The 22,306-nt window shown below is 40.8% G+C and overlaps 2 protein-coding genes across 16 annotated transcripts in view; one reads left to right on the top strand and one right to left on the bottom strand.

The window, feature by feature from the left end:
* The first annotated feature begins 2,140 nt into the window (after positions 1–2,140).
* Positions 2,141–6,538, top strand: LOC117265854 (uncharacterized). 4 transcript variants are annotated; one of them, XM_033640612.2, is made up of 6 exons: positions 2,141–2,205; positions 3,216–3,308; positions 3,545–3,683; positions 4,088–4,259; positions 5,346–5,420; positions 5,825–6,538. In XM_033640612.2, the coding sequence occupies exons 2-6, from the start codon at positions 3,220–3,222 to the stop codon at positions 6,058–6,060; spliced, it is 711 nt and encodes a 236-aa protein (XP_033496503.1). In that variant the 5' UTR covers positions 2,141–2,205; positions 3,216–3,219; the 3' UTR covers positions 6,061–6,538. The 4 variants fall into 4 exon arrangements, with proteins under 4 accessions (XP_033496503.1, XP_033496502.1, XP_033496499.1 ...); XM_033640611.2 differs by lacking the exon at positions 2,141–2,205 and adding an exon at positions 2,237–2,638; XM_033640608.2 differs by lacking the exon at positions 2,141–2,205 and adding an exon at positions 2,237–2,645.
* A 1,370-nt stretch (positions 6,539–7,908) lies between these two features.
* Positions 7,909–22,306, bottom strand: part of LOC117266457 (cocaine- and amphetamine-regulated transcript protein-like) — a 30,192-nt gene continuing 15,794 nt past the window's right edge. For 5 of the 12 annotated variants that reach the window (XR_013492150.1, XR_013492151.1, XR_013492154.1 and 2 more), the window contains 2 exons: positions 20,954–21,054; positions 13,842–14,033 (listed from right to left, as the gene is read on the bottom strand). Coding sequence is in view for 6 of the 12 variants with exons in the window: in XM_078171362.1 (XP_078027488.1) it covers positions 20,986–21,054 (69 nt within the window). In the remaining 6 variants the exon portion in view is untranslated. Of the gene's footprint in view, positions 8,853–8,948; positions 9,033–10,486; positions 10,647–11,283; positions 14,034–20,953; positions 21,055–22,306 lie in introns of those variants that run through there. The other 7 variants (XM_033641678.2, XM_078171361.1, XR_013492153.1 and 4 more) reach the window with 4 other exon arrangements.

Below are 22,306 nucleotides of genomic sequence, written 5' to 3'. Positions count from 1 at the left end.
TTATAAGGCATGTTGTCTTAAGAAGTCTACGGTAAAATTAATACAACATATAACCATTTAAATGTATATGCTCCTCCCCCAAACCAAAATAAAAACCTAAGTCCTGCCTCAGTGCTCCCCCTTTTTGCACCCCTCACCCCCTCATAAGTAATGAACACTCCCTAATATATATTACTCTGAAATGGGCAAATCTGCAAAAACAAGTCTGGTCCCTAAACGTTCACACCCAACCAATCAATAAACTTCAACATCTGGCAGCAGAATCACCCTCACTTAAAACTTTTTACACTCTATACATTAGTCACAAGCTAACCTCAACTTTTATTTTGAAGGTTGTGACAGGAAACACGTTTTCCGGTGATTTTTAACTTCTGTCACAAAGTTTGTTGGTGTGCGTGACTTCTGCTCTGCTCCGTGTGTGGTTGCCCCTGGTTACCAGGTGATTGGCAGGTCGATGGAAAGAAAGACTTTGGCGCCATCTTGTGGTGAAGAGAAAAAATATAAACTCAGAAAATATATAAACACTTGTGTATCAAAGATTATTTTGGCCCCAATGACGACATCATTACACATAATAATACTACTACTAATAATGATAACACGCAAGTACTTATACCATACAGTAGAAATACTCCATTACAAGTAGATGTCCTGCTTTACCTAAGTAAAAGTATGTAAGTACAATCAGGAAAATGTACTTAAATAAAACTACTTATTGCAGAAAACCTCAAAATAACCATAAACATATTAGTGAATTATCAACCACTCCACGGTGGCTCCAAAAAGAGGAGCAGCTTCAGTGGTGTGGAATAAGTATATATGCATATATAAATAAGAAAAGAGTAATGTAAAAGGAACAGGGAGATAAATAACTATTATTAATATTTTATGGAGAAGGGGCGGGGTTAAATAAGTTGTACTTCTTCCCACCCCTTTTCTGACATGTAAGTGAAATTATTGTGCTGTTTTCTTTTCTAAAATTCTCTTGATTGTCCATTTTTGTATTATTATTTCTGTTTTACTTATTCATATATACATTATATATCATTTGCATGTTCGGAATAAAAATCACTACTACTAGAATAAACTGTGGCGTCCTGAATGTTTTATGAACAGCCCCGGACTTCTCAGACTCTTTTAGTGACTTACTGCTCAGAGGGAACTCATTCAGCGGCTCCTCTGGCAGCAGCACAGCGTCTCTCCCTCTCCTCTCTCTGATTTTGTCATAAACCTTTGGTAATGTAAACCTACGTGACGCTCACAGCTCAACAAAAAACTCCATATAAGTGAATGTGTGATAGTTGTGGTATCATAACAGCCTGTCACAGGTTACAGCGTGATGATTAGAGGAGAAATGGCAGAGCATAAAGGTCCAGGTGGAAAACAACTCAATCATTTAGGATTTTACTAAAAGAAGGAAATCACCTGTTGATTTATATATATAGATCCCAAGGGACATTTTTTTGTATTTGTGAGCTGTTTAAATGTGTAATTTGTTGTAGATTTTATTTAGTTGAACTATTAATATTGTAACAGAATCTGAATCTCACTCTGAGTTACTGTTGTTGTTCACAAACTAAAGAAATGAGAGATCATTTTAGCTTTTACAGAATATTTGAAGCAAACTGTAAAACTAGATCACTGATTTTGTTGCAATTCTTTTTTCTTAAATTAATATATTTTTTAAAATAATTTGTAATTTTATCGTAATAACTGGGCCACATTGCCCACCCCTATCTTTAAACACATTGTGCGTGATGTAGACCTCTGCCAAAGATAAACTGTTTGCACAAAGCAGATCCTATAAAAAACATTAAAATCTGCACTCCTGCACGCATGACCTTTGTGGAAATGCAAGACTTTTTGGATTTTGTTTTCAACTTTTAACTTCCATACATGAAAGTGTAAGTTTTTAAATATAATAATGTCTGTCATGCCAAGTTACTGCCTGCCACTGTTGTGTACAGTTTTTCACTTCCATACTGTTTTCTCGTTGCATTGGCTCCAGTACCTACATTTGATGGGAATATTACCAAAAACATTTAATAAAGTAAAAAAAATCCCCGGAGGCTCAAGGGAATAAAACTGTAGCTTCAGGAAATGGTCAACATTTAGTTAAAAACAAAAAGTCATACCCGAGCCCCTACTCTGATAAGTTAAGTACAGTCCCTTAGTTAAGACAGAAAGGCTGCATGAAGTTACTCAGTAAGTTAAAAATAAACTTGACCGTTAGCTAATGGTAGCCGGTGTTAGCTGTCTCTGATTTATCAGTTAATTTAGAAACATTTTATTTACTCTGAGTTTCAGTCTTAACTGTTGTTAAGCTACAACACCAGATGCTGCTAGGTTAGCTAGCTATAGCATAAGCACCGTCGGTATTAGCGCCCAAACTTTAAGTGAATGAACTTTACCCTGTGTGTGTAATTTTGTTGAGTTAATTCGGGAAGCGTGAGTTACACTTATAAAGCAACTAATTTTAGCTGGTCGCGAAAACGGCAGAAGATAAAACGCTTTGCGAAATTAGCGGACGGTACCCAACGTTTATGGCAACGGCAAGCTAGCCGATTAGCATTGCGCTCAGTCGAGGTCACCTGAGACTGCGGTGGTGAACAGGTGTGTCTCCGCCTCGTAGCAAAAGGTGAAAGGTAAACTCTTTACATTATTGCTCACATTTGTAACAACGTTCTCTATTAACTTAGTTTACTTTAACTAAAACCGACGCTACCTTCACAGCGACAAAGAACAGAAGCTAGTGCTAGCTTAAACTCACAACGTGCCGCCTTTGTATGGAGAGAATGGCGGCGAATCCCTTTTAAAAATTAACCAAATATTAATATTTCGGAGTTAGTCGGCAAAGTGAGAATACTTTATTTACCACAGTTTAATACTTGTGAATTGTTGTCGTATTGTCTCAAATTCGGCTGTCATTTGAACCACAAAGTTGCACTTATTGTTGACTAAAGTACGACTTTTAACGTGATTGCTGCAGCACGTTACAATGGAAAGTTTACGCTTGCTGTACATTTAAATAACTGCTACTGCTTGTGTTTCTGTGCCGAATTGAAAGGGAGTTTTTGTCATAAAGAGGATGCACGGATTTCGTCGTGTTTGCCCTCTCAGTAATGAAAAGGGCGTTGGTCTTTGTTAATTAGCTCGCAGGTGAACGAGATTTCGCCCCAGATGCGTTTTTTCAACCATCAGTTTTGTGATTGCAGCAGGATGAGTCAGGGGGACTGGATGCCGATGGATGCATCCAAACCACCGTCGTTTTTCCTGAGAAGCACCTCAGCAGTTTCCCTCAATGAGCGGTGAGACACTCATTTAATCACATTTGGGTGAACGTGTATTGATCCTTTATATTTGATTATTCCATTTTCCATCCTGTACTGCTTCTTGAAAAATGAGTATTTCTTCTTTGCCATGAATCACCATGATCCCATAATTTGATGTGGGTCATTAAAGCTCATAATATCATTCAGTTCATACAAAGAAATAAAAATATTAGTACGTCCTTGAACTCCTCTCTCTGTCTGTTACCCTGTAGCTTCTCTCAGGTGCTGGAGAACCAGCTGTGCCATTCCAGGATGAGGACCTTTGACCCCGTCCTGCTGGAGCAGAGGCAGGTGTTTGATGCCCCACAGGTGGTCCTGCTGGTGAGCAGAGAGAGTTGGTCATCGCTGCAGGTGAGTTACAGAGCTGTGTGGAGCAGTAAGAACAAAAGGTCACTTCTGTCTCGTGGTGAAGTCACAGTGGATCTTACCAGGTGTATGTTTAATCTGAAAACGGAGGATAAAATTTTACTATGGTTTGAAAAACATAAGGCCCCTTTAAATTAAATTAAATCAAAAGGCATTTACACAAAACAGCAGGGTGTTCATTGTGCCACCGTTTACATTTAAATAAATGTCTTGCTACGTTTTGTCAGTGCTGAACTTGTCCCAGATGCTTTGACAGGAAACAGTGTGACAGGTTGTATTATATTTAATATAATCCTCCCACCTGAAGGAGTGATGATTAAAGCCCAACCTTACCTGTTTGTCTCTCCTAAACTTACCTGGTCGACCCTCTGATCTCCAACCTGTTGCAGACCTGTGACATGTCTGTGGGGGTGAAGCAGCGTCTGAGGAGGAGGAGGAGCGTCTGGACTCGACTTGGCTGGCAGCAAGTGACTCGACGCCTCTCGACTACCAGGCCTAGAGGCTTCTGGAGCTTTAGGAACAAATACAGGTGGAGAACCAGATTCAGATCCATCTACAGGGGTGAGTACCTGGTGGAGGTGTATCTCTCCTGGTTCAACCACTGCTGAGATGATGACTCATAAAGAGGAATCAATCAGTTAACTAACAGGAAAAAAATACTGACCAGCTTTTATATCTGAACAATAAGAACTCCTCCACCATTATACCTGTTCATGTAGTAACTTCTGCACCTGTAGTTAAACTCTCACCTGTCTCTTTACACCTCTACTTGTAGTTACACCCTCAACTGTAGTTACACTAGCTGGTGTAGTTACACCATTACCTGTAGTTATACTGGCAGGTGTAGTTACACCTGCAGGTATGTCTTCACCTGTAGTTACACCCTTACCTGTCTTTACACCTGTATTTGTAGTTACACCAGCAGGTATAGTTACACTTGCACCTCAAGTTACACCAGAACTTGTAGTTACACCGGCACCTCTAGTTACACCTGCACTTGCAGTTAGGCCCTCACCTGTCTTTACACCTGTACTTGTAGTTACACCTGTAGGGGTAGTTATACCCTCACCTGTAGTCACATCTGCACTTCCAGTTACACCCTCACCTGTAGTTATACCTGTACCTCCTAGTTACACCCTCACCTGTGGTTACACCTGCACCTCTAGTTACACCCTCACCTGTAGTTATACCTGTACCTCCTAGTTACACCCTCACCTGTGGTTACACCTGCACCTCTAGTTACACCTGCACCTCTAGTTACACCCTCACCTGTAGTTATACCTGTACCTCCTAGTTACACCCTCACCTGTGGTTACACCTGCACCTCTAGTTACACCCTCACCTGTGGTTACACCTGCACCTCTAGTTACACCCTCACCTGTGGTTACACCTGCACCTCTAGTTACACCCTCACCTGTGGTTACACCTGCACCTCTAGTTACACCCTCACCTGTGGTTACACCTGCACTTCCAGTTACACCCTCACTTGTAGTTATACCTGTACCTCCTAGTTAGACCCTCACCTGTGGTTACACCTGCACTTCCAGTTACACCCTCACCTGTAGTTATACCTGTACCTCCTAGTTACACCCTCACCTGTAGTTATACCTGTACCTGTAGTCACACCTGTCTGTGCCTCGTGTGCAGGACGACGTAACCTCCACAGTCGACTCGGGCAGCGTCGCCTCCTGAGGACGAGAAACATTCAGAAATTAACTGCAGGTGAGTTCTCACCACAAACTCACACTGATCAGGAACACACTCACCTGTCAGGTCATGACGCTATTCCAGATTCAGGTAAATGATTACAGCTGTTTGAATACAGAGCCTTTTACCTCATTAATGATCCGACTGAACCAGATCTGGATGAAGGGCTTCACCTTCACAGTAAAAATAAAAAATAATGTAACGCCCATTCTGGGCTCAGGTGAGAGGGTTAAATGGACCTGATGATACAGCACTTGAACAGGTGATGTGTTCACTGACCTGACTGTGTCTGTAGCTCAGACTGCACACCTGTCTGTTAAACTCATTGGCTCAGAGACCAGTAACGAAGGGTGTCTTTCTCCCATTTACAGTAATAAACAGTCTAATACTTGAGCCCACTGATCGTTGTTGTCTTGCAGGACGAACACACCTGCAGAAGGGCGGGGCCAACACCTGCAGGTGGTGGGGCCGGAGCAAAGCCAAGATACCAACCAAGAAGCAGCTGGACGCACAGCTGGACAAGTACATGTCCATGTCCAAGAGCCGATTGGACAAGCAGCTGGATGACTACATGTCCATGTCCAAGAGCCGCCTGGACGCAGACCTGGACGAGTACATGTCAATGGCTGGACAGACGGAGACAATCTGGGACTGAGTCTGAGGGCGGGGACTGAAACAAGTTTGATTTGTTGTGATCGGGGGTTCAGTTCAGGGTTTTTTTTTTTGTTTTTTTTTCCTTAAACTCATTTTCTACCGACAGTTTGATTAAATAACTGACGCTTCATTATTTCATTTAAACAGACAGATGATTGTTAATGATTTTCATCTTTAATTTGACAGGAGGATTATTGATTGATGTGATTGATCAGTAGAGGGGAGGAGCTCAGACTTTAGTTTGGTCTCAGGTGAGTTCCAGGTGTAGAAGCAGGAAGTGGCTGTGTTGCCCTCAGTGAACGCGTTAGTTTTACATGTTTGTTCACCTCTGTTTTTTGTTGTTGTCACTTGAATGGGGCATGTGCACTTCACTGACCCCTCTGTGTGTGGGAACTTCTTGTTCTGATTGTGTTACTGAAGCTCCACTTTTGTTCCCAGAGTTTAAAATATATATATATATTTTAATAAAAGACATTACCTGCTGAATCACCGTAGTTTACATCATTCTAATAGTATACTCATCTCTCTCTAGAATATCTGTCACTTTTTCCTCCAATACAGTACTGATTCTAATCAATACTGAATCTGATCAATACGGATTATGATCATGGATATGGAAGGTAACACGAGGGTGTAACTGCATGTACTTTTAGGGGCAATTGAACTCTTCAAACAGTGAAGAAAGCCACCTTAGTGCCCCTCCAGATTTTAAATACAATATAAATGATGTTTAAAATGACGCTGCATTTCGATAGATTATACAGTTAATGATTGATTGATTTTTATTTGTCATGCACACTTACATGTACCCAGCCCTCATGGGTTAACAAGACACCATTACAATGACGTTGCAGTAACAATCCACAGTACATGTTATGTTACTGCTCTGTCCAGAAACTGAATACTCTGAAAATTCAGCCACAAAAAAAAAGGTTCTCTTTCTGACAGAAAACTCAGATTTTTCATGATCAGCAGAAAGAAATCAACAATAAATAGTTTTAATGTTTGTCTGAATGGGCGATGAGGTAGAGTTGCACTTAACTGGAGAGGCCTTGATAAATTCAACAGGTTGAGCAGCACAAACAGAGCTCGGGAATCTGCCATTGTTGTTGTGATGGTCGACTTCCTTGCGCATGCCTCGTGACTGGAACCGTAATGCTCATGTGAGAAAAGTCTCCATTTTCAGAGGAAATGCGTAGTGCAAGTTTACATGACAACGCAGATGGTGCTGTTTCCAAAAAATTGCCTTCTGGGACCCGTTTTCAAAATGTTTTCAGGTACCCAAAACGCCACTGTCGTGTAAACGATCAGCTGAAACGCAACTAAAGTTTGCAGTTTTCGGTTGGAATCGTTGTCGTATGAACAGGACCTAAGACTGATGGTAACGTTTCTGAATGCAGCTGTGCTCACAGAGATCTTTGTCTTGTTTAGATTATACTTCACGTAAAGTTCAAACTGTAAACTGATCTTTTTGAGACAATGAGTTCGTAGTTTTGGTTTATTCCTCATGTCAACATGTCAAACATGAAAAACATTTCACTCCTAATCTCCTGAAGTAACCTGTTCTGGAAAATAAAAGACAAGTTACTCAAATACAATAATGATTTCAACTCATGAGCCCAGAGACGACAGTGGGAGATTAAATATCTTTTTAGTGAGTCTCTGATCCGACATCTTCTCGAGTCCATTCCAAAGCCGAAGCATTTCACATTTATGTCTGATGTTTGGAGGTTCCCATCCCATATCTCCACGATGCAACTTGATTTTAATTCATGTGAAGAATCAGATGAAACCAGAGTTTTAATTTTAAATATTTTTATTAGAAAACACATCAACCTGCAGACAGAACTCAGGGTTTACAATAAAGTACGCAGCATTGAAAAGGCTCAAATTTTACCATTGTGTGGTCTGATGATGTCACATTGATGTCATCAGGGTCATCAGATGTGTAATGCTGCAATCCATTGCAAGTCGGAAGTCCATAATTCCAAGTTGGAGTTTCCAATATCCGATATAAATGCGTCACAGCGCGTCTGCTCGGGGAAGCGTAGACGCCTTTGTATGTCAAGTCTCTGAGCTTCACAAGCATCTACAGAGGACCGACATCAATCACCGCAACGCCAAGAGCAAAAACGAAACGGCATACATGATAAGTCAGCTGTCTTGTTCGTGTCTTCTCACTGAAGGAGCAGTGTGTACGATTTAGGGGGATTTAGTGGCATCTAGTGGTGAGGACTGCAGATTGCAACCAGCTGAAACTTCCGGTTAGAATTCCATTCAGTGTTCATTGTTCAGGAGGGTTTTACCAGGAGCCAAATTATCCACAGAGGTCTCTTCCTCTGCCAATATATCCCCTTAAATCCAACACCTTTAAAGTAACGTATAACAGCTCAATGTTGTGTAAACGGGTGCTGTGACATTAGGTGTGTTTATGTCGACGAACTCGAGCTCAAATTTCCAAATTCACTGACCGTTCCTGTTTTTTTCTGAGTTGCAAGTACAACAGATTGCAGCATTTCAGTATGTGTTAGGCTCCAATGAAAGACACTCCAGGTGCATCATGGGAAATGTAGTATATCCAGTGTTTCTGGATTGAAAACAAAAAACTACATGATGAAGAGACTCTGGAGGAGTTAAGACACGGAGGATGATGAGGATGATGGTGATGCTCTGATGTGATGAAGGTCACAAACACCTGAGGAAGAAGAGGTGACACTTGGAGCCTGGCGGACAGTCGCACAGCTGACCGAAGCGAGGACCTTTCTTCACCGAGCAGGACGCCCTGGCCTCACACTGAGACAGACAGACAGACAGACAGACAGGTCAGAGTTCTGTCTACAGTTCTACAGTCTGCAGGATACTACAGTAACACTGTGATGTTTGTCTCACGGTCGGCAGGCGGCTCTGTCTTCTGTTCAAATTCGACGACTTCCTGTTCTGAAGTTTCTCCAGAACGTTCTGAAGGACGAGCAGCTGACAGACAGACAGTATCATTAATATTTATCATAACACACCATACATTAAATTACATCACAGATCAAGCTCTGTTAAGCAAATGACAACATGCATAATTCATCAGACACTAATTAGGGGAGACCGGGGTTGGCTGGCACATTTTTTAATCTGCTGTATTCCTCTGGCAGAATTTTAGAATATTATAACTAGCAGCAAATGAAAGGTCAAGGTCTCTGCTATTAATAAATATGTGTTACTGTACACAGATGTTTTCTAAAAATGAGTTGATTTGGGATTAAAGTCATGAGGTGCATTTGCAGCAACCAGCCTCATCACAGGGACGGTTGGCACAGTGTTAAAATGCTCAGCCCATCTTCACTGCCGCTTTGTCAGCAGTCTGCCTCAGCTACTGATGCACTGAGGCACCTTTCTCAGCGGTATGACCTAAATCTTTAATGAAATTATTATGTCATCAATTATGTCATCACAGACGTATATCATAATGTAGCTGATTCTTTTGTCTATTAACTAAGGGGTCGTACAAATGCAGCATTTTTTGCATTTTGGTTTTCAATGTAGACGCGGGCAGGCAACTCAAATGCCAGAGTGACACTGCTGTGGTGCGCACGCATTACACAGTATCCAACTTCATGTGACGAGGATCAACCAATCACAGCCGACAGATATCTTTCTCTTCATTCAGAAACATCAGTCTGTGATAAACACGGAAAAGTTGATCATGTCAGTGCAGGGCTACCCAGAGCTTTAGACGATAGGCCTACACACTTATAAACAGCTCCTGGAAGAAGATCAGCTCTGCACTCAGGATATCAGGGAAATAGGCTATACAATGTTTGTTAAGGTTGCTTAGCAACCTCAGACGCAACCTGCTGATGCACGCTTGAAAGCTGGCACAAAGAAAGCACAAACGTAGCGCCCAGCACCTGACCTCGTATTTTCCAGGTGGTTAAAGACGCAGCGTGACATTTGAATATTGAACATTTTGATGTTACATTTTTGTCTCTGTGTCCGTCAAAGGACTAGAAAACAGCTGTGTGCCAACCAACCCCGGTCTCCCCTGCTTTACTCAAGTAGTTTACTTAAGTACAAATTTGAAAACTTGTACTTTACTTGAAAATTTACATTTTATGCTACTTTCTACTCCACTACACCTCAGAGGGAAATACTGTACTTTTTACTGCACTATATCTATCAGATTACTTTATAAATTCAGATTATTAATACAAAATAGGCCTATAATTAGGCTAACTAATTAATGAAGTATTACTATAGATTAATCTACCCAGCAGTATATAAAGTAATTAAAATAAGCACATCCCCTATCAGCTGTAACATTAAAGTGATGAACACATTCATGCATCAATAACTCTGCTTTTTATTAAAACCAGTAAACATAAATCATGACATTGTCTTCTATATTCTATAACTACAGATATGACAGAGTGACTCACCAGCTCTCTGCTGTCCTCTGACTTTCTCTCTGTTTCATCCGTCCATCGACTTCCTGTCTCACCCGAGGACACGAGGAGGAGGACGAGGAGAGACAGCAGGACAATGAAGATGGAGGTCGGTGTGTTCATGTTGCTGCAGGGGGTCAGAGGAAGACCTCAGCTGGAGGAAACAAAGTAGTAGTGATGTGCTGTTGGATGAGATGAGCAGGTCTGAGTCTGTGCTGCTAACGCTCAGATTAACCTGCTGCTCATTATGCAACTGAACACACCACGATGAGTGAAAACATGTCAGCCTAATAAGATTGGACTCATTCAGTGTGTCTGCTTCACTTCAGAGACAACAATCAACAAGCTGTACCTCTTCACTGCCTGATGGTGTCATGCTCATTGTTCTCTCCTCTGCACAGTGTCTTTATTTCTGCTGTTTGTGTTCAGTGATAACTTTTTGTTATTGTAGATTGTTTTGAATTATTGATTAATTTTTGTCTTGATGTGTATTTTGTTATTTGTGAAATCACAGCAACCAATTTAAATGGCCAGTTTTATGATAATCTGCATTTACAGTATTTGCACCTGAACAGTACGGTGTCCTGTGTGGGTCAGTTCCAGCAGCAGTTACATAAACAGTTAATCTGTTCTCAAACTTAATCTTTTCTTTATTTAGGATGAACTAATGAATGGAAACACATCAACAACATGAGGGAGTGACATCATCAAGCTGGAAACACGAGAGTCACCAGATAAACAGTCAATAAATCAGCTGTGATTAAAGGGACAGTTTGATAGTTTCCTCTTACCTGTGGTGTTTATTAGTCTAGATGTTTTTGGTGCGAGTTGCCGAGTGTTGGAGATAGCAGCTGTAGGGATGTCTGTCATCTCTCCAACGTGATGGAACAAGATGGCCCCTCGGCTTGTGGTGCTCAGAGTGCCAACAAAAAAAAAACGTATTACAAAGCAGCAGCCAACCATGTCAGAAGATCCCAAAAAATGACTTACGCCTGGTTCACACTACATGATATCAGCCCGATTACAGCCCGACGCAGCAACGTATGGTGTCGGCTCGGATCTTGAACGACAACGAGTGTCATACACAATAATCCATCGTTTCATCTTGTGTAGTAGACAACAATGTCTGGGATGCCTCACGACATCCTGACACAAAGTCTAGCATGTCTGATTTTCTTTTTGTCTCTCGCAACCTCTCCCGTCACAGCCTTTGACCAATAGAAACACAGAGCCATCTGCAGCCGTGGAAACTGTACAACAACAACAGCCCTGGGTTTTAGATATAACCTGTAGGGATGTTACCACACAGTAAAAAAGGAAAAATGATGGTGTGAAACATCAGAGGCACTCTATCGACCTGGTGAGTAACGTTGCTGTCATTAGCATCAAGCTAGCAAACAATGTTTTTCTCCATAATGGAGGACATAAAGTAAGAAAATTAAAGGCTCTGTATGTAAGAATGTGGCCAAAACGGTTACTGCACTCAAATTCAAAATACTGCCGCGAGTCGTGTCCGCTCCCCCTCCCCTCCAGATTCAAGGTTGCTCGACAGCGGCATGCTGGAGACTGATTTGTTTGCCCACGGGTGGCTGCCGTGGCAGGGCCGCGTCGCCGCGTCCTTGATCTTCAGTTTTCCAGCAGACCGTTCGAGCAAGTCCGGCTTCTCTGCTGCTAACACTGCTGCCGGGATACAGCTGAGGAGCCGGCTGCTAATGCTATGTACCGGGACACTGCTAATGCTGCTTGCCGTGCTGCTGTAGCTCAGTCGTAACTGTAACTGATGCTGAGACTCTACTGACTGCGTGACTGGTAGACGGCGGTGGGTGGCGCAACAGGCCAAAACACAAATTCAAAACATAAACATGATTTGCGGACCGTAAACATTTTTTTAAAATGCAAATATTCTGGCTATACTATTGTTGTCGGTGAGATCAGTATGTTATATGAACATTATTCCTTAGTCTCTGTGACATATTAGGAGGATTTTATGACTATTTGCTTTAGATTTCTTACATATAGCTCCTTTAAAAAATAGTGGCTTTTACTCACCACAACTGCAGAGGCTACCAGCTTCATTTGAAACAGACTACATTATAGACGGTCCGTTATTTATTATTCCCTCAGTATTTTTATATTTTTACTTTTTATCTGCTCCCGTTACCTTGATAAAGTTAATGCATTGCGCCGTCATTTCAAACTGCACACTTCCCGTATCTGTTTCAAATTAAAAGCCCCTTATAACTTCAGTTGAGAGAATCCCTTCATTTTTAAATCAGGCTTTTATTGTGAAACATTTGCAGGAACTTGTTGTGGAGGATTCAGTGACTTGCATGTTTGCATGCAGTACTTCAAATGTAGCTCTGTCCATCTTGTGGCGCTTTCTACATTACTACAACAACATTGCGGCTGGCACATGAACAGACACAGTGACTAAAACAATAGTAATAATAATAAAAATAGGACAAGAATAACCAGATGACATCACACAGGTTGTTAAAGATGACCAGAGATGATTGGTGTTGGACCATCATGTAGTCTGTCATGTCTGTCGGCCAAGTCACGGCACGATTTTATGACCATTCACCTTATCTGACATAGTGACTGTCAGAACAGACAGAAATGTCATGTAATGTGAACCAGGCATTAATCACAGTGCACAGGTTAAAGGAGCTGATGGGATCACAGTTCACTGAATAAAGAAAAAAAAAAAAAACATTGTCTATATCAATATATACTCATAAAAAATATTTCCTACTGAAACCCGAAACTTTGTTTGGTCCTAATGTCCTCAAACGAGTACTTCTACTAATCAACAGTGTCTTATCGTGTTACTGTTGCTAAAATTGGTCAAATTTGTTGCCATATCAAACTACAAACATTATTAATCATAAATAAACAAGTTTCAATCATAAAATGTGACCAGGTTTTGGAGCTTGTCCACTTCTGTGTCGGGATCAGCTGCAGACTGACTTGGCAGAGATGGCTGCCATCTTGTTTTTACATGGATTAGTGTATTGTGCTCTTACTGCCACTAGATGGCCACTAGAGGTCTGAGTTAAGTAGAATAAAGTTTAAGGTGCAGGAAACCCAAAATGTGATGGGACACAGCAGGATATGTATGTCTTTCATTGGTGTATTAATATATAACATACATATTATATTGATGTGTAATATCTGTTCAATAAACCAATAAATAAGTTAATCAATATTAAGAGTTAAGTTTAAAGTTGATGAATGTTTGTCCCAGAAGGTGATTATTGATCAGTCCAGCAGGTGGCAGCACAGAGCAGCAACAACAGTCTCTGATCAGTTTGTGTGGATCGATCAATAACGAGTCATCAGCAGCCCGTCTGTCACAAATCATTTATTACACAATAAAAAAATCGACACAACAAACTGCAGGTGGCTGATGTGTCGTCATGGTAACACCATCAGACATCAGTCGGCTGGTTTCAGTCGACCCGTCAGACACTCTGAAGCTCAAAGAGCGGGAAGTGATGCCAGCAGGTTATCGATCAGCAGCTGATTGGAAGTCAGAGACCTGCAGGAGGAGGAGAAGACACAGGAGGAGGAGCACAGGTGGAGGAGATACAGGAGGAGGAGAAGCAAGAGGAGGAGACATGGGAGGGAGGAGACACAGAAGGAGGAGGAGAAAGAGACACAGGAGGAGATCAGTGATCATATTTCACATTTAAATTTTAAATGAAAAAAATTTAACTTCAATTTTCAGACACAATAAAAACAGAAACTTTTGTTTTTCTTTTCTGATTATTTCAGATTATTTTTGTCTTTTACTTTGATAGGACAGGAAGTGATGTCAGAAATGCAGCAGAGGTTTTACTGAAATTATTCACATGAGCTGTTTGTGTTAAAGCCACAGTGTGTAGGAATTTCTCCCATCTAACGTTGAAATCATATATTGCATTCAAACAGATGGTGCACTCTAGCGCCTCACTGTTTCAAACACGTATTGCAACAACTGTAGTCGCTGTGTACCAAAAAGCTATGATAACACTGATGAAACCATGTCATCCGATACTTCATGGAGTATTCATTCAGGCTCCTACACAGACACACGCAACGCGAGTTGACAAACCCCCTCTTCACCATGCTGGCTGTGTTTACAACGTAGGACTGTTGGGGCGGATGTAAATTGAAACAAACAGATCACGTCTTGTCTTTTGAGAACAGCTGTTAGTGGCCAGCGGCACTACTGCCGCATAACAAAGTCCCACTCTTTGAGCATAATGCAGGATCATGTATTATGCAGCATCACGGGAGACGGAATCCTCATCGCCAAGAAAGTGCAAAAGGGAATCAAAAAGACAGCGTGACCGGTGAATTAAAAAACAAGGGTCAGCATTGGGGTTGCCTTTCCCAGGTGGAGAGAGCTGCTGAAGGAGAAAGGTAATGCAATCACAGGCCAGCGCTAACAGCGGCTAACAGCGGCTAACAGCTAACAGCGGCGCAGTGATGCGAGGAGAGGGATGAGGCTGTTAGCGACTGGCTGCTAACAGCGGCTAACAGCGGCGCAGTGATGCGAGGAGAGGCATGAGGCTGTTAGCAACTGGCCACTAACAGCGGCTAACAGCCAACAGCGGCGCTGGCCTGTGATTGCATTACCATTCTCCCTCAGCAGCTCTCTCTACCTGGGAAAGGCTACCCCGATGTGGGCCTTCATTTTTTTAATTCGTCGGTCACGTTGCCTTTTCTATTCCCTTTTGCGCTTTCTTGGCGACGAGGATTCCGTCTCCCATGATGCTGCATATGCATGATCCTGCATTATGCTCAAAGACATTGTTTCAGATTTGCCAGGGTAGTAGCGAAGCGCCTCTTGCTCCTCTCCTTCGGCTCCTCAGTCACGCAGTGCTGGCCTGGCTCTCAACGAAAACACCGAAGGCAGGGCTATATGTCCCTTGCTGGCGGGTGTACACTCAAGATGGGGAAACGTACCCCACAGACGACTTACCCACACAATGTACAAACAAATCCGAAATTCTCCTTTTACGAGAATAAGTCAGATTATTGGTGGAGGTAATAGTACACCAGTGATGACATATTTATGAATGCAGACATCAATTTTTGCCAGTAAACAACTGAAAATGTTACACAATGTCCCTTTAAAAACAGTAAAATATGAGTGAAGTCTGGTTCATAGATGCCAACTAGGAGCAGCTCTCAGACCTGAAACATCACGTGTCTGAGGTGATAAAGGTGATTGATTAAATTAAATTAAATTAAATTAAATTAAATTAAATTAAATCAAAATCAAATTAATAGTGTGTATTTTAACAATCTTCTTAGTCTAGTTTGAACATTTTGATTTATGAATCAAAATCACAGTAATTATGTGGATAAAAGTAAAATGTTTGCACACTGAACAGCAGTTTAAGTTTTTGTGAATAAAGTTTGATAAAAGAGACAATTTGTACATCAGCTATTCACCATGTCACCATGAGTTTAGGGGGAGAGACCTCACATTAATAGTGAAAGAGTGATGTACTGTGTCACTCTGAGCAACATGCAGGGGAACTGATTATAATATACTTCTCTCTTTGTCCCTGACGGTCTGAATAAGTCACTGAATTCACTGAGGCAGTCGCTTAGTTGGCAAAACTGATTCTGTGAGTGAAAAAGTTTCTCGTTAACTGTGACAGTGAGGAAAACAGATAAAACTGGGTCATAACGCCGAAGATGGACGGATAATAATGTGTTACGAGCTGCTCTCAGACAGGAAGCAGAGTATGATGGGAAACGCTGAGCTGCTTCATCTTTCACCTGGAGGTCAAAGGTCAAACTCTGCACAAGAGAAAAAACACTTTTTACACTTTTATTGTTTCTTCTTTATCACAGTGACTCATTTCTACTGGAACTGAACATAAATCAAAGACGAAGCTCAGAGCGCTCTGTAAACATGTAAACATTAAATCTCATATTTCATCATCTATCAGGGAAAATTAATTTATTTGAAGAGTTAAAAATACATTTTAATAATAATAATAATAATAATAATAATAATTATAACTTTATTAACGACAAAGAGAAAGGTCTGTAGCCACCACATAAAAAACATTTGGATTTATAAATCAACAAAGAACAGAAAATTAATTATTTAGAAAACTGTAAACTGAGATATGATGTTAATAAAACACTAAATCCTCACAGTAGTTATATTGATAAAAGTAAATCGTTTGCACACTGAACAGTTTTTAATGTTTTTGTGAATAAAGTTTAATAAAAAAGTCTTAAAAGAATACAGTTTGTTTTATACATTATCATTATGTTTTATTTGATTGTAACTGTAACTAAAAATAAAACGTATATGTCACATTAGAATTTCCTCCTGACAACATGCAGAGAAAGTAGATTCATTTAAAATTGTATGTTTTTATCTAGTAGTAATAATAATAATAGTAATGATGAATTTAGTAAGGACACAAAGAAAGGTCCACAGCGTACCACATAAAAACAATCGTCTGTGTACAAAAATATGATATAATAAATACAATACAGATAAAAAAGACAAGAAATACACAACATTATGCGTGTTCATATATAAAGACACAAACAAGCTGGAGAGCCAGTGGCCCCGCAGTCTAGACGACCAAGGCCTGGATGAAACCATTTTCTGAGACAGAGAGCTGCACAGGTATCGACATGTAAAATTTCGTATTAAAGGGCCAGTGTGTAATATTTGGCATGGTTTATTGTCAAATCTGAATCTGAATCTGAATATTCTACCCATTAATATGTTTATATAAGTGTATAATCGCTATAAAATAAAATTTGTTTGGTTTTCGTAGCCTTATAATTATGCTTTTACACACACATATATATATATAGGGCAAGTGCCTTGCTTTAGAGAGGTTGCCATCTTGCGCCGCCATGTATGTACGGCAGCCCGAGCAGACAATCCAGCCAGTTCGTCGATAGAGAGTAGTGAAAGGTTTTTTTTACTTATAAAGTTTGCGAATGGACCACACTTACCACGCAACAGGAGAGAATGAACCCGAACCGGAGATATTGCTAGGCTAAATAAACAGCTGAGTTTTGTTTACATGCTACGCTGTCAGTCAGTGTGCGGGCTGGAGATTGGCGGAGCAGAGAGGGGAGGGGGTCCCTGCTAGGTACTGTAAGTGAATATGTGTGTATAAAGTGTGTGTTAGAGTTTGGGACGGAGTCTTTTACCCCCTGGAGTGTTACCGGAGTTTTTGGAGTGCTCAAATAAACAGGCCTTTTTCCCGAACGCTCCTCTGGTCTCCTGCTCGTGAGGGATTCATTACAATATCGTAACATGGTTTAGATTTCTAAATAAACATTCACCTCGTCGCTAGATAGACCTACTCCTGAAAAACTCGTGTCTGCCGCTGCGCAAGGCTTTTTGTCCCTACGAGGCCACCATCATTTACCCGACAGGAGGGGCGAGCGAGTGAGCCCTGCAATCTAGAATTTGATCACTGATGTCACTGTTTTCAACCCATTTTACACACTGGCCCTTTAAAGCAGGACAGGAAGGATCACCAACATTTACAAACATTTGACTGGTGCTACACCAAAGTTTAAGAAGCAGGCTCAGTCCATTATTATCAGCTACTTTAAGTCTCTGCATGTTGCTCTACTGTACCTGTAGGAGCGCCACAGGTGGGCAGTATACAGCGGGGTGCAACATGCTCTACAAACAGCTCTCTTCACATGAACTGAACACATGCTGAATTTGCAAGCACATTAGCTTGCATGTGCAAGTTGTGACACTGCCTGTGGGTATCTTTATCATCAGATAAATAATTGACAATATCATGACCGAGGTATTTAATGTCATTACACACTTTAAGAGCAACACCAGATGAGAAGAATTCATGAAATGTTCTGTCCTCTTCACTTCTAACAATCATAATGTTTCTCTTATTGGCGTTATATTTGATGTCAAAATCAGCACTATAGTTAGTAAACCCAGTAAACACAAGGTTAGCACGATGCTAACTGTAAAGCTTTCACATAAATGTAGAAGTCTTAAAGTCCAGTATCTCACTCAGAGATGTCGAGAAGTGGAAGTTTACAATGAAAACAGTCAAGTTAAGTTCAAGTATCATAAAACTCTACTGAAGTACTTCAGTAAATTTCCACCACTGGTGTTATGAGTGAGATCATTGTGCAGCCCGTTCATGCTTCACATATCGTTCATTCATCCATGTTTGTGTGATTTTATGAGGTTTCCTGTGTTTGTATAACGTTTGAAGAAATGTGCATGTTTCAGTTTTTAAAGGGCATTTTTGGCTTTATTCAGAAAACTAGAATTACGGCCTTGTGGCTGTATGCCTCTGTGTATCAGTAAAGTTTGTCTTACAGTTTATATCCATGTCAGTGAAAACATAGACGCTTCACACACAGAAGATCTACACAATCAGCACAGTTTCAAGATTAGAGTCACCAATTCAGTATCAGACCAAATGTCTCCCCTTCTGTTCCTGAGTTACGACACTGAATAATGGCTAGTTAAGTGTTTCATTTAAACATGATGATATCACAGTGAAGCTGACCTTCGACCTTTTGGATATAACATGTCATCACTTAAATATTTTATCCTTGTAGACATTTCTGTGAAGTTTTGTCATAATTAGCGTATGAATTCTTGACTTTTGGCCAAAAACATGTTTTGTGTGGTCACACTGACCTTGACTTTTGACCATCAACCACCAAATTTTAGTCAGTTCATTTTTTAGTCCAAGTGGACATTTGCGCCAAATTTGACAAAATTCCCCCAAAGCATTCTTGAGATATCACGTTCCGGAGACTGAGACAAACTAGGTCGCAGTGACCTTGACCTTTGACCTATGACCACCAAATTTTTATCACTTTATCCTTGAGTCCAAGTAGACAGTTGTGCTGAATTTGAGGAAAATCCCTCAGGGCATTCTTGAGATAACACATTCACAAGAATGGGACGGATGGATGGATGGACAACCCAAAATCACAATGCCTGTGGCTACAGCTAGCGCCAGCTCGGAGCCATAATGAGAAGAGTGAGAGGATGTGACAGAGCTCTGTGGCCAGATGCAAATGTAGCACAGTTAAATCTGTGGTATCAACAGTAAAACATGAATAAAGTTTCCATGGCCCCAGGCTAACCTGTTAAACCAACAGAAAGGTTTGAGTGAACAGAGTTATCTTCTCCCCTCAGTGAAGAAACCACTGAGCCACTGAAACAGTAAATGCTACAGCAGCAGCAGCAGCAGCAGTAACTTTCCCAAATGTTACAAAGATCTTTAAGGTCCAGTGTGTCAGATTTAGAAGGATATATTGGCAAAAAATTTAATATAATATGATAAGTATGTTTTCTTTAGTGTATAATCGCCTGAAAATAAGAATTGTTGTGTTTTTATTACCATTTATATCTTCAATTTTGCTTCTCAGTGTGCTGTGCAGTGTACTTCGGGGGACGTTTTTGTCCCCAGATTTTGCTGCAGAGGGAGCACTCTTGACTTTCATTCTACTTTTTGGCACAGCCAGCTGTGGACGTGATGCAGTGGCATCAGGAGGAGAAGAAGCTTTCCACTGTTAGGCTGTGAGATAACATTATCTTCTCTCTTCTGCGTGAAAGTGGTGAATTTACAGCTCACAGATACTTAACATACCACAGTCTCTGGCTTTTGTTTGATAATCCAGTGTCAGCAAACAATGGAACAACATTTCCAATCTGCCGTTAGCGCCGTTAACTCGTTTACTATATTACATGAATGCCGCTGTAACAACGAACGTCCTGCTGAGCCCAGTTCAAACTTTCAACCTTAATATGAAAAAAAAAAAATCATCAAATATTCATATTTAAAGGTTGAATCTGATCCGACTGATGTGATTCAGAGTTAGGTACAGCCCTAGAGTAGACAATTAGCATGGCCTAGGCTAGCAACCTGTCTCTGATGAGCCAAACAGTATAAAATGAAACACTAATTTGTGATGTGAAACTGCTTTATTCAGTGTTTTTACCGGTTTAAATCACCTGGTCCATCCGGGAGGAGGAGACCTCTGTGGATAATTCAGCTCCCAATAAAAACCTCCTGAACAATGAACACTGAATGAATTCTCACCAGGAGAAGTTTCAGCTGGTTGAAATAAACACTCCTCACTGCTAAACGCCACTAAATCCTCCTAAATCTGACACACTGAACCTTTAATAGAAACTGGACGTGTAATCAATTCTCCAACCGTGTGTGGTTTGAAACAGTTATCTTCTCAATTAACTGTACTTTTAGAAATTATTGCAAAATACTTGCTCGGTCAACACAATAAAATTAAGTCTTTACTTGCAAATGTATTTTTTAGATACTAAAAATTAAACAGTCTAAACAAAGTCGTGTCTTACTTGGTCCACGTCATAATCTGATGCAGTAAGGTGACTCTGAGGCTGATTGGTGGTTCCTTATTTTGGCTTGCGTACTCAGAACGGACTTGATTGACACTCACCTGTCTGCAGGTGTTCCTTGGCTCCGCCCCCATCAGTTCCAGATGTGATAGACAGCCAATCCCAGCAGCAGCACTGGGCTGAACCCACTGATCCATGAGGCCTGAGCAGGGTCACACAGAGGTCACAGTTTACATCACACATGTATAAAACCATCCACATATTTTTGCACTCTGTGCAGACAAAGCTGTGTTCAAGTTCACAGCAAAACAGTAAAACAGAGACTCGTCAGTGTTCGGTCTGAATGTTGGAACATATCTCATTTCTTTCTTGCTGACATCAGAGGCTTTTATTTTGTGATTGATGTTGCTGCTGGGCTTCCTGTCCCCCCTCAGGCATCTCTGGACATGAACAGTGTTCACTTTATTTTGTAGAGGACAGTAAAGTACAGTAAACGCTGCTGTGACCAATCAGATGCGTCATAAATAACTGATGATGATTCATAACAGGGTCAGAGGTCACAGATTTAGTCTCTTTGATTAAAGGAACAGTTCCACTTTATTCTTTATTTGGATCCACTGAATGTCTCGACTCTTGGTTTTAATCAACAACTCTCACTTGTGACAGTATTTTTATACGGCAGCACTGCTTTTACTTTCACTGCACGTAAGTATCTGAGACCAAACTGTTAAAGTGTCTTTGTCTAAACCTCAAAGTCATTTTCACATAGAAGAATTTATTATCCTCCATCACACTAAGATCCATCTCAGGCTCCATGGATACAGATAGTTTTGAAAACCAATGTTTTCCTCTGCGTTTTGGCCTCTCGTCCACAACTGAGTCTGAGGTCAGTGAGATGGAGATTTTTGAAAACATCTTCTGAGGTGCAGATTTTTCTAAACTCTGGTTACTGTGTGTGTAACAGAGTTAAAAGTGCACTTAATTATTTCTTGTTGTTAAACTATATCTGTGTATTCTATTTATCATTTAAAGTTTCTGTTGCGTATCTGTGAATTAGTTATTTTTATTTAGTCTTATTTTTAATGTTTCCTGTGGGCTCCTGGGTTTCTGTAGCTTGATCTCGAAGGAGAAAATGTAGTTAGGGGCAGTAACGTTCTGCATTAACGGGGGAGCAGAGCTGCAGAAACAGGTGTTCAGAAGGCAGTTAATGTGTCGTATTGTTTGCTGCAGGAGTGAATAAATTCCAGAAAACAATATCTACAAGTCGTCATCTGTGCATGCCCTGTCCACACACGTTACATATGTATCCATGTGGAAGCAATGACATCATCTCCTTAGTTACAGTACAGACAGTGCTAGCTGAGCTGGCTACTTCCTGTTTAGCGCCAATTTGAATGGGGATAAAATTATTTAATTATTCGTCTTGTCTGGACTTTTGAAATGTTACCGGACTG

This window comes from Epinephelus lanceolatus, chromosome 10 (genome assembly GCF_041903045.1).
Source record: "Epinephelus lanceolatus isolate andai-2023 chromosome 10, ASM4190304v1, whole genome shotgun sequence".
Taxonomy (NCBI): domain Eukaryota; kingdom Metazoa; phylum Chordata; class Actinopteri; order Perciformes; family Serranidae; genus Epinephelus; species Epinephelus lanceolatus.
This window is presented reverse-complemented; position numbering and strand designations above follow the sequence as displayed.